This window comes from Nannobrachium achirus (genome assembly GCF_963921795.1).
Source record: "Nannobrachium achirus genome assembly, chromosome: 1".
NCBI classification, from domain to species: domain Eukaryota; kingdom Metazoa; phylum Chordata; class Actinopteri; order Myctophiformes; family Myctophidae; genus Nannobrachium; species Nannobrachium achirus.
This window is the reverse complement of record NC_137810.1, coordinates 40,566,813-40,581,889: the sequence shown is the minus strand read 5'-3', so window position 1 is coordinate 40,581,889 and position 15,077 is coordinate 40,566,813. Positions and strand designations below refer to the sequence as shown.

At 42.8% G+C, this 15,077-nt stretch overlaps 1 protein-coding gene across 2 annotated transcripts in view; it reads right to left on the bottom strand.

Moving 5' to 3' along the window:
* The window catches only part of rubcn (rubicon autophagy regulator), a 54,697-nt gene that overhangs the window by 5,976 nt on the left and 33,644 nt on the right, over positions 1 to 15,077 (bottom strand). The window contains exons 12-20 of one of the 2 annotated variants that reach the window (XM_080736600.1): positions 14,731 to 14,805; positions 9,030 to 9,090; positions 8,487 to 8,628; positions 7,744 to 7,889; positions 6,677 to 6,741; positions 4,168 to 4,406; positions 3,283 to 3,344; positions 1,046 to 1,199; positions 489 to 582 (exon numbers count right to left, since the gene is read on the bottom strand). In XM_080736600.1, the coding sequence (XP_080592726.1) occupies positions 489 to 582; positions 1,046 to 1,199; positions 3,283 to 3,344; positions 4,168 to 4,406; positions 6,677 to 6,741; positions 7,744 to 7,889; positions 8,487 to 8,628; positions 9,030 to 9,090; positions 14,731 to 14,805 (1,038 nt within the window). The remainder of the gene's footprint in view (positions 1 to 488; positions 583 to 1,045; positions 1,200 to 3,282; positions 3,345 to 4,167; positions 4,407 to 6,676; positions 6,742 to 7,743; positions 7,890 to 8,486; positions 8,629 to 9,029; positions 9,091 to 14,730; positions 14,806 to 15,077) is intronic. The other variant, XM_080736601.1, reaches the window with a different exon arrangement.

The following is a 15,077-nucleotide window of genomic DNA, read 5'->3' as shown; positions in this document are numbered from 1 at the left end:
ACTTACGGTCGCGTCGGACGACTCCCTCTCTACCTCGTCGCTCTCATACTTCCCTCTCTCCTCCTCCAAGTCCTTTCCACTCACTTCCGACGCTTCTAACTCCTCCCAGGTGTCGACATCTCCCTCCTCGACCGCCTCCCCGTCCCTTCCCTTACTCCTGGACAGAGCTTTGGCCAGTCGTCCAGACTTTAGAGCTGTAAACGTCAACCTCCGTTGCGTTTTTCCTTCCCCGCCGGTGTCCCCCGACCTCTCCCCTTCCTCACTCTCCTCCTCTCTCACATCCCTGCTCCCTTCCTCCCTCTCCCCCTCCTCCTCCTTGTCTACCCGCTCCTCCCCGCCCTCTCCCTCCTTCTTGTCCTGGGACAGGGCCCTAGCCAGCCTTCGAGGCCTGGGGAACTTCCAGTCCCTCCAGGAGGAGGGGATGAGCGAGGGTCCGCGGCCCCCGGGGCCTCCTCCCAAACCACGGACCACCAGGAGAGAGGGCTCACCTTCGCAGCGCTGGCACTTGTTGAGCTCGAAGGGGAAGATGATGTCTTTGTCGTTGCCGCAGAACTCGCACACAAAGCCCTTGGCCTGGCACAGCTGAGGAACACAATGGGACATGGATCGGTGGATGAGTGGACAAAAAGCAAGGTTCAGAAATTGTCACTTGTAACTGTAATACTTGGCTGTTTGTTGGTTTAAACTATTGTTGTGTGCCTTCCTTGAGGTCTTACCATTTATTTAGTCATTCATTCAATTTCAATAAAGAAATAATAAAACACAAGAAAAAATGTTCGTCCCTACAGAGGAAGTTGGCTTGGATGTTGGACAGGTACGTTTGTAGATGTTAGCAGGAGATAAACATTTTAATAAATATAAATCTTTCCTTATTTTGAGATGTTTTTTTGGCACAAGCCTGTATGGTGTATTAATGTCTTTTCTCTATTTTACAATTTATACTTATACTATACCTTGAACACAATGAATTTATTTAATTGTGAGTTGTTTAGGCACACATTTAACGTAAACAAGTGATTGTGCAAAAATCAGCCAGTAATCTTACCACACAGCCAGCTACATGCGTGGAACCAAGTTTGTGCAGCTCCTTCAATCGGGGGGCCAGTTCCCCGTTGCGCACGGCAGTGAGGTCATTGACGGAAAAGAGGTGGAGGTCCTCGGTCAGGTGACCTGGCAGGGTGTCAAACTGCTCCAGCACCCTGAGGACACAACGCTCCGTTAGGATACTGAACACATTCAATCAACTTTATTTAGAAGACACAGGGTCCATTAAAAACGAGACACATAAAAACACATAAAATAAAATTAAAATAAAAACTGTACAGAATCATAAATAAAACATCATCTATACACAAGACAATCATACCAGTGTTCCCAGAAAGGAGACTGGTACCTGGTAGTACTGAGGCAGGGGTTGATCAACAACCCAATAATAGAGTTTTGCGACTCATTCAAACGACACATAAATCTATACATTAAATTCCTCCGAAGAGCTTGAAAAGTGCTTATACCCAGGTTACAGAACAACTCACTAGCACTGCTCCACCTAGGTTTTCTCAGAAGTATACGTAAACAGTCATTATAGGCAACCTGAAGTTTATGCATGCTTGTCTTCTTGAACTTAACCCACAGGGGGGCGGTATACAAAGGAGTACAATATGCTCTAAAGAGGTTAGCTTTCACATTAACAGAGCAGAAATGAAATTTCCTCCCCAACATGTTAGCTTGAGCATATAATGCTCGTCGCTGCCTATACAGATCATCATCATCCGTCAACTGGTCATTTATGACATGTCCCAAATACTTGGCTTTGCTACATACAGGTAACACTTGGCCTGCGAGGTAGAAAGATGGAAAGGAAAGATTTTTATCATCCCTCGTCCTACAGGTCATGACAACACTCTTCTTAGCGTTATATTTGACATCAAAAGATAAACCATACGCTGTACAAACATCGAGCAACTGTTGAAACCCAGCACTACTGGGAGATATTACTGCCAGGTCATCCGCGTACATAAAATGATTAATTAGGGTGTCCCCAATCTTACAACCTGTTTTACACTTATTTAAAGACACAGAGAGATCGTTCATATATAAATTGAACAGGGCTGGCGAAATTAATCCCCCCTGGCGGACGCCATTGCTAACAGAGAAGGGAGCAGAGACCCCACTACCCCATCTGACCTGCATACTCTGGTTAGCATACCAGTATGACAAGATGCGAATTATGCTATCAGGAACACCCTTTTCTTTAAGCTTTAAAAACAGTTTATGATGATTGACTCTGTCAAAGGCCCGAGACGCGTCAACCAACCCCACTAGAACAGAGGAATTCTGACTTTTATATTTTTCAATGACTTCTTTCAGAGCATACACACAGAGATCAGTACCATGTTTTGCCTTAAACCCATACTGATTGTCAGTAGTATCAAAAAAAGAAGAAAGTCGATCTAATAAAACTCTTTCAAGGACCTTGGACATTACACTAGCAAGAGCAATAGGTCTGTAATTGTCCAAGCTCCCAACCTTGCCAGCTTTGTCTTTGATAATAGGCACCAGGGTAACAGACAGCAAGGAATTAGGCAGTACCCCATTGATTGTCCCCAAAACCAGGCTGAGATTGCGCCTTTACTGCTGCAGCTTCCAGGCTCTGGAATAGCCTGCCCCTCGCCATTAGAAGTGGTCAGTCCAAGATTTTCTTTTAAATCTTTCCTTAAGACTCACTTCGACAGTAGCTCAGGAGGTGGAGCGGCCGCTTGGGAACCGGAAGGTTCCCAGTTCGATCCCGGGCTCCCCAAGAGTTAGTGTCGAAGTGTTCCTATGTGTGTGAATGGGTGAATGTAATGTATATTGTAAAGCGCCTTGGATAAAGGCGAGTTATAAATGCATAATTTACTTCTTTTCATTGGTTTTTAATCACACCTGAAGTTATTTTTATCTACTTCATTTTGAATGTGTTTTTTTATGCTACTGTATGTGGGTGCACAGTATATGTTGATGCTTTGTTTTTACTGTGTACAATTGTTTTTAAATGTGCTCTTTAAATAAAGATTGATTTCATTTAGATTTGACAGCTACAAGACATTACCAAACAACAGAGCCATTATGTGAAAACACAGCAAGTTCATACCAGTAATAACATTCATTGATTGTGTCACCAACATACTTTGCATACATACATTCTGCTGTGGAGGAATGTTCATACACAAACAGATGCACAGTCACGAAAACCAGAGAGACACACACAAACTCACAGGTATGTAAATAAATGTAGCAGCTTACTCTTTAGCCAGGCGACAGGTCTTGAAAAGGTTCTTCATGTGGAAGAGCTGGACCCTCAGAACCTATATGGCAGCAGGAATGAATCATTGATTTAGTCCAGCACTCATTCGCCCAAACCAGGAAGCTCTTCAAATTCAATCCGTGACTTGACATGACCTGAGATACCTAACAACTGTCATGTTCCTTCATATTAACCACAATGCACAGGAATGCTATGTCTTCAAGAGTCATAAAGGTGGCTGCACACACTGGTTGCCAAAGTGCCAATATATTATTATGGACATTTCGGGTTGATATCTTCAGTACCCTGAAGAAGGCAGTAAGCTGCCAAAATGTTGGTTTTCATTTATCTGAGTCCAAAATAAAATATTGGCACTTTAGCACTTTACCAGTGTGTGTGCGGCCACCTTTATGTCACTTAAAGACTAGTCATACATATTAACGCTTCAGCTCTGTCAACTTTCTCAGGATGCCGTGGGCCTTGTTCAAACATACATCTGTGTTTTTCAAGGTTGAAAACTCAATGAACTCAAAGCAACCATTAAACCAGATTAGCATGAAGCTATAGATTTTTTAGGATGGAAAATACAGTCCAATGTACCCCAAGATTCTCATTATTATTATTCGTTTGTCGAAGAGTTTGAGAACAAAACTTTTTCTTTCTTCTTTTTTTTTTTTAATGTCTGAAAATGCAAAACAAATGGGTCGGGACGATAAAAATGGGTCCCGACCCAGTGTTTGGGAAACACTGATGTGAAGGTATCCATCGCACTGATCGCAGGCAGAAAGCTAAATACTATACTTCAATCAATTAATCAATCGATCAATCTGTCAATCTATCCTAAAAGTCCTAAAACCATGGAACAGTCTTCCAATGCCACTCACCCTGACCGCCTCCAGAGACTTGTTCTTCTTGTACAGGCCACTGTTGATGTCGTTGGGGTTGAACAGGGGGTCTCCGGCGATCTTGCTCAGCAGGTCGCGGGCAAAGTTGCTGACGTAGTACTTGCTGAAGTCCCACTTCCGCAGCACGCGGCCGGGCACCACCGCCTGGGCGTTCTCGTGGCAGCACTGGCAGAAGTAGCGGCCGATGTACTCGCAGTAGCGCAGCCGCTTGATGTAGTCTGTTGTGGAGAGAAGCAGAGAGCCATGGGGAGAGGTTTGCATAGTTTGAAGTAGGTTTGGGACGATGTGAAAATGTTGCGATGGAAAAAAATATACTGTATCAAATTATTTCCAGGTCCGTTTCAATTATAGAGGGTTTAAATGGTACCGTATATGCAGCTCGGCAAATAAAAGGTGAATTGATCCCAGTGCATAATTTCACGATAAATTTAAATATCCACGATTTGATCTGCATTTTATCATAATCACTCTGGCCTGGGTCGGAATCGCATTGCCTCGGAACTCAGGTCTGTCTATCATTATGTGTACTGTATTAGCTGAGTGGATCAGAGAATACCCGTACTACTGTGTGACTGTGTGTGCAGCGCGCTGCACTGATGAGGAGAGAAACGCAATGAAGTGCTGTTTAACTTGTGCAATGTTGTAGGCTGGTTTAGGATCAGATTACTGCAGCGCAACACAAAAAGAAGTTTAGCTACTCTGCGCGATGCATGTGTACCGATACTGCAAGGCAAGCCAGCTGCCAGGCTGATTAGAAAACACCGGCCTACAATCATGTCTTCCTCTGACACTGTTGTTCTCAAAGCTTTAATCATAAAATGGTCGGTCTCTCGGAATATCGGAAAGAATCGAATTTCGGGACACATTTCACAGGTTACGGTACAGAATCGGACGAAATTGTTACGGGGCCATCCGGGTTTGGTTTTGTCATTGGATTATTTATTCGGAATGGGACGGAATCGGAAACAAATTTGATTTTTTCGGAACCGTGTAGTTTGAAGCTAAATAAAAATCTCATGACTGAAAACTTGTCCAAGGCCCAATATGTAATTTGTGAAACCTCCCACACACTAGCCCTGTTTCCTAAAAGTTAGCACAGAATGACGCTGTTTTGTTCAAATTATTCTAAACCCATGTGCCCAGAAAGGGTTTTTCTTGGAAGATGCATACAAATTCAAAACACTCTAATCTAATCTATTTAATTACTAGTTTGAACACTTCAATTAGTCTTTCATCTTAAAATCCCCAAATAGCCTATCTGTATCTACAAGATGTGTGGTGCACCGAAAAAGGCTATTTTTGGTGCACAACATGCTTCCTTGGAAGACTTCTGTTGAATCCTGATGACTGATCAGTGGTGGCGACTGAGAACCTTGATCCATGGGTTTGGATTGGGTAAAAACCGACTGAACAGTGATGCTTTCAGTTATCCTAGAACTAGGGATGTCCCGATACCACTTTTTTGCTGACCGAGTACAAGTACGAGTACTTCATTTTGAGTACTCGCCGATACCGAGTACCAATATTATTTTTTTTATCAGATGTTCCTCACTTTCTGGCTGTATATAACACATTAAATTGCACTGCTTTCCCAGAACATGGCACAACTGCCACACATTTCACTTTTTTTCAGGTTTAGCCCATGGAAATTCCTGTACTGTGCATGATCTTCTAGATCTGCTATGCTCAAACATTTTGTATTTTTACTTTTGATACTTTAAGAGAGAGAGAGAAAGGCGAAGTGGCGGAACACACAGGGTACTCGGGTGCTTTGTGAGCAGTATCGGACGAGTACCGATACCGCAAAATAGGCCGGTATCGGGGCGAGTACCGATACCACGAGTACCGATACCGCCTCCCTACCTAGAACAGTGATGCTCTAGGAGATAGGAACAGGGTTTTGTCTGTTGAAAGAATTGATTTCTAAATACTACTGTTGGTCTATAAAGCGTTGAATGTTTTTTTTAGGGCCAAAATACAATCTGCTTTCTGTCCCTATGACCAAAACTAAACGTGGTGAAGCAGCATTTCGTTTTTATGCACCACATATCTGGAACAAACTCCGATTTCTTATTTCTCAACACAACTGAAGTCCTTTCCGTTTTCTGCTGCCTTTGATTGAGGTACATTTCGTTACCTTCTTTCTCTTCTGCAACTGTATCTGATATTTTTATTGTATAAATGTGTTTCCTTTGCTTGCTGTTCTGTGAGAGCACATTGAATTGCCTTGTTGTTGAAATGTGCTACACAAATAAAACTGCCTTGCCTTGGGTGTCGAGGTCTTGGCCCTGAATACTGTTACTCAATTAAAAGCCTTCAGGATAACACTGTCAGATAAATATAAGTGTTCTGATTTACTTTCTTGGGCATTTACATCCTTCTCAGAACTGGCAAGGACAACATAAAAATAAAACAAGGCTTATTTTCTGTTATGGCCCCTGGTGATAAAATGGTTCATCTGTCCATCTATGCATGAGCTTGATTGTACCTGGGTCGATGCGCGTACCGCAGCCAGCACAACGGTAGTTCTGTTTGGCCACAACTATCTTCCTCCTGAGAACGAGAGACATTCATTTACATACATTCATATGAAAAGGATGAAATATTGTTGTACTGTAACATAACATTTAGGCATTTAGCGGACGCTCTTAATCCAGAGCGACTATCAGTAAGCAAGGTAATACAGTAAGGTAATACAGTAGATCAAATGCACAGAGACAGTGTATTGCCTCATAGGTAAGCTAAGAACCATCAGTCTTAACATTATAAGGATATCAAAAAATAAATAATATGTACAATTTACAGGATGCTAGGTCATAAATAAAACTGGCATCTGGTTAAATGGTAACATGCTATCTAAATTACATCATAACCTTTGCATAAAGCCTGCAAGGTTATCAAGGCTAGGGAAAGTGCTACGAACTTCTCTTAAAGGAAAAAACTGACAATAAATGAACACATGGTGTCTCTATGACCTCATGCACACCGGGTCAGAATTTGTCCACATTCGGGCACTATGGTGCATTGGTGCTTTTTTGAGCGGAGGTCACACCGTCTCCATAGCGTGGCCGTGTGTGTATGTATGTATGTGTGTGTGTGTGTCTGTCTGTATGTAGCCTGTGGTGTAGCCTGCTATACCTTTTCTGACCACACATGTTAAGGGAGGGGCGCTGTTCAGGCCAGGCACACTCACACTCACATTCACACACACAAATATACACACACACGCGCGCACGCACGCGCACGCACACACACACACACACACGCACACACACACACGCAGCCTCCACCGCTCAGTTCACACAAGTGTGATTTTTTTCTAAGTCTGCAGTTCTGACTGCAAGTGGGAATTTGTTGCACAGTTTGGGAGCCAGAAAGGGAGAGGAGTCTGGGACGTGTGAAGCAGCGTTGTCCCGGATGTTTTAAGGAAGCTGCTAGCTGATCTTAAAACTTAAAAAAGAATAACACGTCATTTTACAAATGAACACTCTTCTTTCGGTGCATGTTAAGTGGAGGTTCATATGAATGTCAGGTAAAACCTGGTGCAGGACTCACTTGGGAGCAGGGTGGATGTTGAAGATGATCTGGGGCCGTGGCGGGGCCCACTCCAGGTTCCCTCGCACCCGGATCCGCAGCTTATAGATGTCAGCATGCTCGCCATCGTCAGGTGAGATGGGCAGAGAGTCTGGGATGGGCAGCAGCTGATGGAGCAGGGTGTAGAAATATGTTTTAGTACGATGTACACGGATGTGTATAGTAGTAAATCGTTGCTGTCGGGCAGAAACCTCTTATCTCCACATTCTAACACTTTGTGTTTTTTCGTAAATTAACACCCATCATACTACAACATCACAGAAAAGCATCAAAAGTAGCAGATATACAAGCCGTGCTTGTACTGTCGATCTGCTACTTTTGCTATTTTTGAATTTGAGTCTTGACAAGTAACAGTTTTGGACAATATTTCATAGAGCAGCGGCGTCAATCTTCATTGGCCTCACGATTCGAGTAAATTATGAAATCACCTGCTAATGATTCGATACTACAATGCATTTCGATACGTCTCAATTTGCTATATTACTCTTAGTTTTTGTTAACATTTATTTGCATTTGTATTGATTAATTGATTAAAGTAATCAATAGAATAATTGCTAGGAAGATAATCGATAGTTGCAGCCCTCGTCTGTATGTGCGTGCAGGTGAAAGAGAGAGAGAGAGAGTGAGTGTGTGAGTGAGTGAGTGTGTGAGTGAGAGAGAGTGTGAGTGAGCGAGCGATTGAGTGAGCGAGTGCGTGCGCCTACCTTCTGTGGAGCGTCGTGCTCTGGGACCAGCCAGTCGAGCTCCGAGGCAGCAGGGAGCTGCATGCCCTCAAACTGTCTGAGCAGACCCATGGCCACAGACTCTGCAGAGTTGGACTGCATGGACTGCAGGAACAACGGAGAGCTGCACAAACACAACACATCGCAGGACTTAACTTAACCACACCAACCATACTCATGGGTTAAGGCAAGATTAAAGAAATGTGTATGGCCAAGTCCTACGGCATGCAGTATGTTATGAGCAGTGGTGGAAAAAGTACTCAATTATTTTACTATTTTTTTGATTAATACTGCAATATATAAATACTCCAGAATTCCAGAAAAATTTATTGAAAATGTACTTGAGTAAAAGTATTGGCATCAAAATATACTTAAAGCACCAAAAGTAATGGTACAAAATGTTTGAAAATAGCAGATCTACAAGCTCACAACGCATCACGATGCAACGCATTGTGAGCTTGTAGATCGGCAGTTTTCAAATAGCCTAGGTATAGAATAGGGCTAAAGCACTAGGGTGATACTCACATAGACTCTGAGCTGAGGAAGGACCTGCTGCTGGAGGTAACGCTGCGTTTGATGTCAGCATCTGGAAGACAGGGGGCGACAGAGGGCTTTCATCAGTGCTGTGTTATGAAGACAGGGGGCGACAGAGGGCTTTCATCAGTGCTGTGTTATCCAGAACAGTGGTTCGGAAGGTGGATTTTAGGAACTCTGACAGTGTACAAATGGAACCAAATGGACCCGTTAGGTTCCATTTGTACACTGTCAGAATTAAGGGGAGACCTTCTTGAAATGTAAAAGTTTGAGAAACTTCCATCGAAACCACAGTGGGCCCATGGGCTCCAGAAATGCACCAGTCAATGTTTTAGCAGCCAAAGAAAAACTATAATTTACGGATGAAAGAATATAGCATTTATTTGGCTGTTTGCTGGATGAAAGAGTATAGCATTTATTTGGCTGTTTGCTGGTGTTAATAAGTTCCCACCCTGATGCTACGTTCACACTGGCAGATACAGAGCTTTAGGCTACCATTCATTTTCAACGGAAGCCATAGCGACTTGGAAGACACAAAGCGACGCTACAAAATCTATATATTCTAACATATTCTAACTAGTTGCGTTCCCCCCCCCTGTAAATTAATGCCCAACGTCACACAAAAGCATCAAAAATAGCAGATATACAAGCTCGTAATGCGGTGAAGGGACTTGTTTTGAGCTTGTAATTTTTAATTTGAATCCAGGAAAGTAACATATCAGATTTACACCCAACAGAGACGATATGCTGTGTCACTTTGTATCTTTTGTATCGGTCAGTGTGAACGCAGCATAATGTCTCATAGCATAATGTGCTAGCTTTAGCTAAGCTGCCTCCTCTACAGTGAGGGGGGGGGGGGGGGGAAGCATCAGTGAGGCTGTAACAATAAAACAGGAAACCCAACGATCTCCCATTATTACGAATTAACAGGAAAACGCTAAAATCCTCAAACATCCCAGAAGTCACATCTCCAGAGGTCAGCATGCAGAAAGTGAGAAATCTAATGGCACCATCTCTAGCATGGTTTTACCTGTAATAAAGCTCTGAATAAATAACATTTAGAATAAAAAAGACATCAGAAATTACACGTGGTCAGATGTGGAACATTACCTAGCCATGTATAGCAACATTAATATTTTTTCAATGTCGGAAAAGGTAAGTCAGGATTTAGAATGCTTTTTTAGAATCGGCCTCAGGTCTCTAAACGGGTTAATTTATGAAAAACAAAAAGTTAGAATATGGAGATAGGAGGTTTCTGCCCGACGGCAGATTAATCAGATCCCTGCAGTATTTTTGGAAGGGGTTTCAGCAAGAGACAAACATTCCTCTTTTGTTTGCTCACATGATGGGGATTCATGTGCAGGCTGAGAGCAAAGCCCGTTGGGCAGCAGCACTCAAAGCAATGTTACACCAACACATATAAAACAGTCCCAATACATAAATTAAGCTTGGATTCAACAAGTGTGCCTCTGTTGTTTCTGTATCGGAAATAACATCTGCCGACTTGCACGAATGATGGGGTAATAAATCCTGATTGGACACAGTTATATAAGTTCTAATATGACTGACTAGTTAAACTTTAATAGGATCATGTTGCTGCCGGCGGGAAGAAACCTCTTATCTCAAGTATTTTTACTTTTTGTGTTTTATCATAAATTAACGCTCTACTTGATCATACAACAGCGTCACACAAAAGCATCAACAGTAGCAGATCTGCTATTTTCGCAACTTTTGAATTGTACAGTGTTGGACATAATAATGAGGATTCTCCCGACAGAGACGATTTGATATAAGCTGTCCGTTGTAAATGTCTGAGCCACACGTGTAATATCCGATGCCTTTAAGTCAAACTATATGCAATAGCAATACTAATATGAGCCCTAGAGCAGAGTTGAAGGAAAAGGAAAAGTGAAACATTTCAAACATTTTTACACAGTGCCAACTAGCATTAGAACTGGTTCATCGTTCGTCTCGTCATGCACTCTTTCATGACCAATTATATGTATATACAAAATTATATATTGCAATAGACCAGTGAGGGTCAGCCTTTTTTAATTTACGGCCAATCCTCAAAGGAGACACATTGGCTTTAACCTCAATGGTTCAGTTCTGATGGTTGAGTAGGAAGGACTCCAGTGCGTCCGTTCCTACAAAGCACAAACCAGCTTTGATGTTAGAGTTGTTGTTATCTAAGGAAGGAGGACTTAGGGCTGGGTGCAATAACCACAATACAGCGGTTGTGTAATGCATACTGCAGTGTTGAATTCATAACCGTGTCTATACCGTGATTATTTTTATAACTAAAGATATTATTTTAAAAAAACGTCTAGCTTAACACCTTCTAAGCCTGGCCGTACTCCCTCGGACTTCCTACTGGGTCCCATCAGCCACGCCGTCTATTCCCGGACTTTTGATATAAATTATAATAAAAAAAAAAAAAAACATCGGAAATTCTTCTCTGTGTCTTTTTGGAGCGATCTGAAAGGGTTAATATGCTCTGACAGTCATTTTCTGGTGCTGGGTGTGATACTCCTAATATCCAGCAGGCCACGCCGTTGACTCACATTCTGGATGGATGGCTGGCCAGGAGGAGCCTCATCCTCTCCCCAGTGTTGAAACTCAGCAAGAAGCTCAAACAAGATGGCTGGTCTTTGTCTCTGTTCGTGGATCGCGGTTTCAATCACGTTCGGGCGCCGCTTCTCTATCGCTCCTTTCCCTGCTTCGCCGCACGTAAACGAATGGAATTGATCTCCCCTCCGCCTCGCCAAAGTAAGATCGCCGACCTCTGCAGGATGAATATGTACGCTGTGTCGAGCACTCCAGTACGTGTTGTTATCATGTGGGCTTTGTTTTTTTAAAACATGTTTGTAAATAAATGGCTTATTTCTTCGGCGCTACCTCTGTTCAGAGGGTTCTGCCGCGGCTTGCAACGTGTTAAGTGGATGACAGAGTTCACAACTATGACGACAGTTATCGCTATAGTGCTTTGTGTGAACTTCCCTTAACTCATTCTGTGCCAATGACGGCTTATGACGGGTTTTTTCCAATAGCCCTGTGTGCCAATGACGGCTTATGACGGTTTTTGTGTTTTTTACATAGAAAAAAAATTAAGAAAAAAAAAACATTTTTTTTTTTTTTTTTTTTTACACCTTCAAAGCCGTCCGCACTTGCCCGTACTTGCCTCGACCACCAATTAGCCGATCGTCTATTCCCGTACTTTCCCATAATTTATGAAATTAATCATAATTTTTTGAAAAATACAGTTGCCGGCCGTGCTCTGTCTCTTTAAGAGACCTTGCGCAATGGGATCACGTCAGAAACGTGATGACGTCATCGGCTGGCTCTGCCACTGGGTCCATGAGCGGCCATTACGGCCCCTTGTTATCTGTATGGAGCAGGCTGGCTAGCGCACCCTCTCGTCTTTTTCCATCAGACGACAGACGAAATCAAGCCTTCGGAATGAATGGATTGCATTGGATTAGATCGATGTGCGTGCACAGAAGACGGATTGTATTTTTGGGTGCTGTTTATTATCGCTGTTTTCCCCGTATCGCTCCATGTTAATGACCGGAGGAGATCTGCCTTCTAGACCATCAAAATAAGGTTGGCCAACAAAAAAAACTCCGATTGCACGGCAGTACCGGGGTTCAGGGGGTTCTGCCGGGGCTTGGAAGGTGTTAAAGATGTCAAAATGACCTGAGATCAGAGAGATGCTTTTCTCTGTTTGTGTGTTCGCTCCCTCGTTTAGCTGATTGAGAAAATGTGTGTTCATGTGTGTCCTTTCTAGTGGATGGACACTTTTTTTCATTCAAACAGCTCTATCTCTGGAACCATTTGTCCGATTGACAAAATTATTTTTGCCACTGAATCACAACAACTGTGTCTGTTTCTGTGGGAAAAGAATTATAAAAAAAAAATCATTTTTTTTCATTGCATAGTAAAGAAAAACATACAAAATCTCGGCACAGCTACCTTGGAGCCATTTTGGCATCTGGCACAGAATGAGTTAAGGCCAGTGCACACCAATGCAACTAGCCGCAACTCCTTGCAACAAGACTGTTGCATGCAATTACTGAAACTGTTTTGTTGCAAGGAGTTGCGACTATTTGCAAGGAGTTGCATTGGTGCAGTCTAGGGCTGGTTGCAATAACCACGGTTGTGTAATGCATACCGCGGTGGTTTTCTTTTTTTGAATCTAAAAGTCCATACCGCCCCAGCCCTAGGAGGACTACAAGATGGAAGGATGTGGATCCAATCCCACCTCCACCTGCACAGTGGATGAACGTTAAGACAGAGACTACAAATGGGTGAATGTTCAGATGGATGGAAAGATGGAAGGATGACTAATATCCAATTTATACTCTGTTCCGAAGAAAACACACATCTTCAAACTAACAATTCGTCGCAATTTGAAGATCTGTTCATTTTTCATCATTGTGTGAGGGGAGCATAAATTGAACTTTCAATGTGGAACTGTACAAAAGGGTGTGACTAAATCCAACGGCAGCAGTCACAGAATGTCACTTGCTCCAATTCTCTTCCTTCGCCTCCCTGAAGCAGCATGTGTACAGACCCACGTGCAGTGGTCGTGATACTATCTAAGCGATGAAGAGTGCCAAGCAGCAACCAGCATGCAACACAAGCAGCCAAGCGAGTGCAATAAGTCAGCTTGAGGCCAGGCATGTTAGTAGCAGGATTCCAAGCTCCGCCTTTTACCCTCCTGCTTTAATAAATAAATAACCACTTAAAGGAATAGTTCATCCCCAAAATGAACGTTTCAATCGATTACTCACCCCACACAGTTTTTGTCAAGTTCCTAAGCCAATAATGAGGAAACTCTTTGCATCTCCATAGAGCAGGGGTTCCCAAACTTTTTTGTCTCAGAGCACCCCATAAATATTTTTTTAATCCGAGGCACCCCTACATTATAATTTTCACTCCCAGCACCTTATATTTATAGCATATCGTTGTTGTCGGGTGGAAACCTTGTATGTCCAAAACCGTTCATTTTGTATTTAACAGCTATAAAATGTACTAAACTAGTGAAAACAGCAGATCTACGGCGTTGTGTGCTTGTAGATCGGCTGTTTTCACTAGTTTTGTGTGACAGTCTTGTATGATGAAGCAGGGCTTTGCTTTACCAAAAGACGTACACATTTGAAACTTGGAGATACGAGGTTTCTGCCCGACAGTGACGATATTTTAGTGATTATGTTGCAAGGAAAACGTTGAGATAATAGCCATTTTGGTTAGAACTGACTGAAGATAACTTTGTACTTCAAGTTTAAAATTACACTAAATATTTTTTCAAGTGTCCAAATAAATTCAAAATATTATCAAATGATCTTGCGTCGTGGCACCCCTGGACTGCCGTCACGGCACCCCAGGGTGCCCCGTCACCCACTTTGAAAACCCCTGCCATAGAGAACCATGGCAGGTCATCACAATATTGTCTTAGGAATGCAACAAAAACTAAAAATATATACATGAAAAGAAGTTATTTTTGGGGGTGAACTGTCCCTTTAAGGCCCATTTAAAAATAGCCAATCTTACAAGCTATTACAAGAGTAATGAGGCACAGAGAGGGTAAGGGACGGAGTTACATCCATCAGTTTGGAATCTAATGGCAGACTGCGGTGGTCTGCGATTGGCATGGGAACATCTCCCTCCCTCCCCAGCGGCCTGCAGGTACCTGAGAAGAGGGAGGCCAGTGACAAGGACAGACCGCTCTGTGACGCCACCAACAGGGACTGGCCCTCACAGCCATCTGACAGAAACACAGACTAACACTCAGCACGGCCGCCACCCAAAAAACCACAACATTTACAAAACACACAAAACACAGGCAAGGGTCACCACTTAAACAGGGTATGTCACTTTCAAAAATGTATGGGGGACATTTTAACATTTTTAAGTTGCTTGATTCAGTATTTAGATATTTGATATTCATCCATCAGCCAGTATATAAACCCATTGTAATTTCAAAATCCATTTTAATCATGTTAGATTCGAAAACACCCGTCCTCTTGGTTCTGGTGA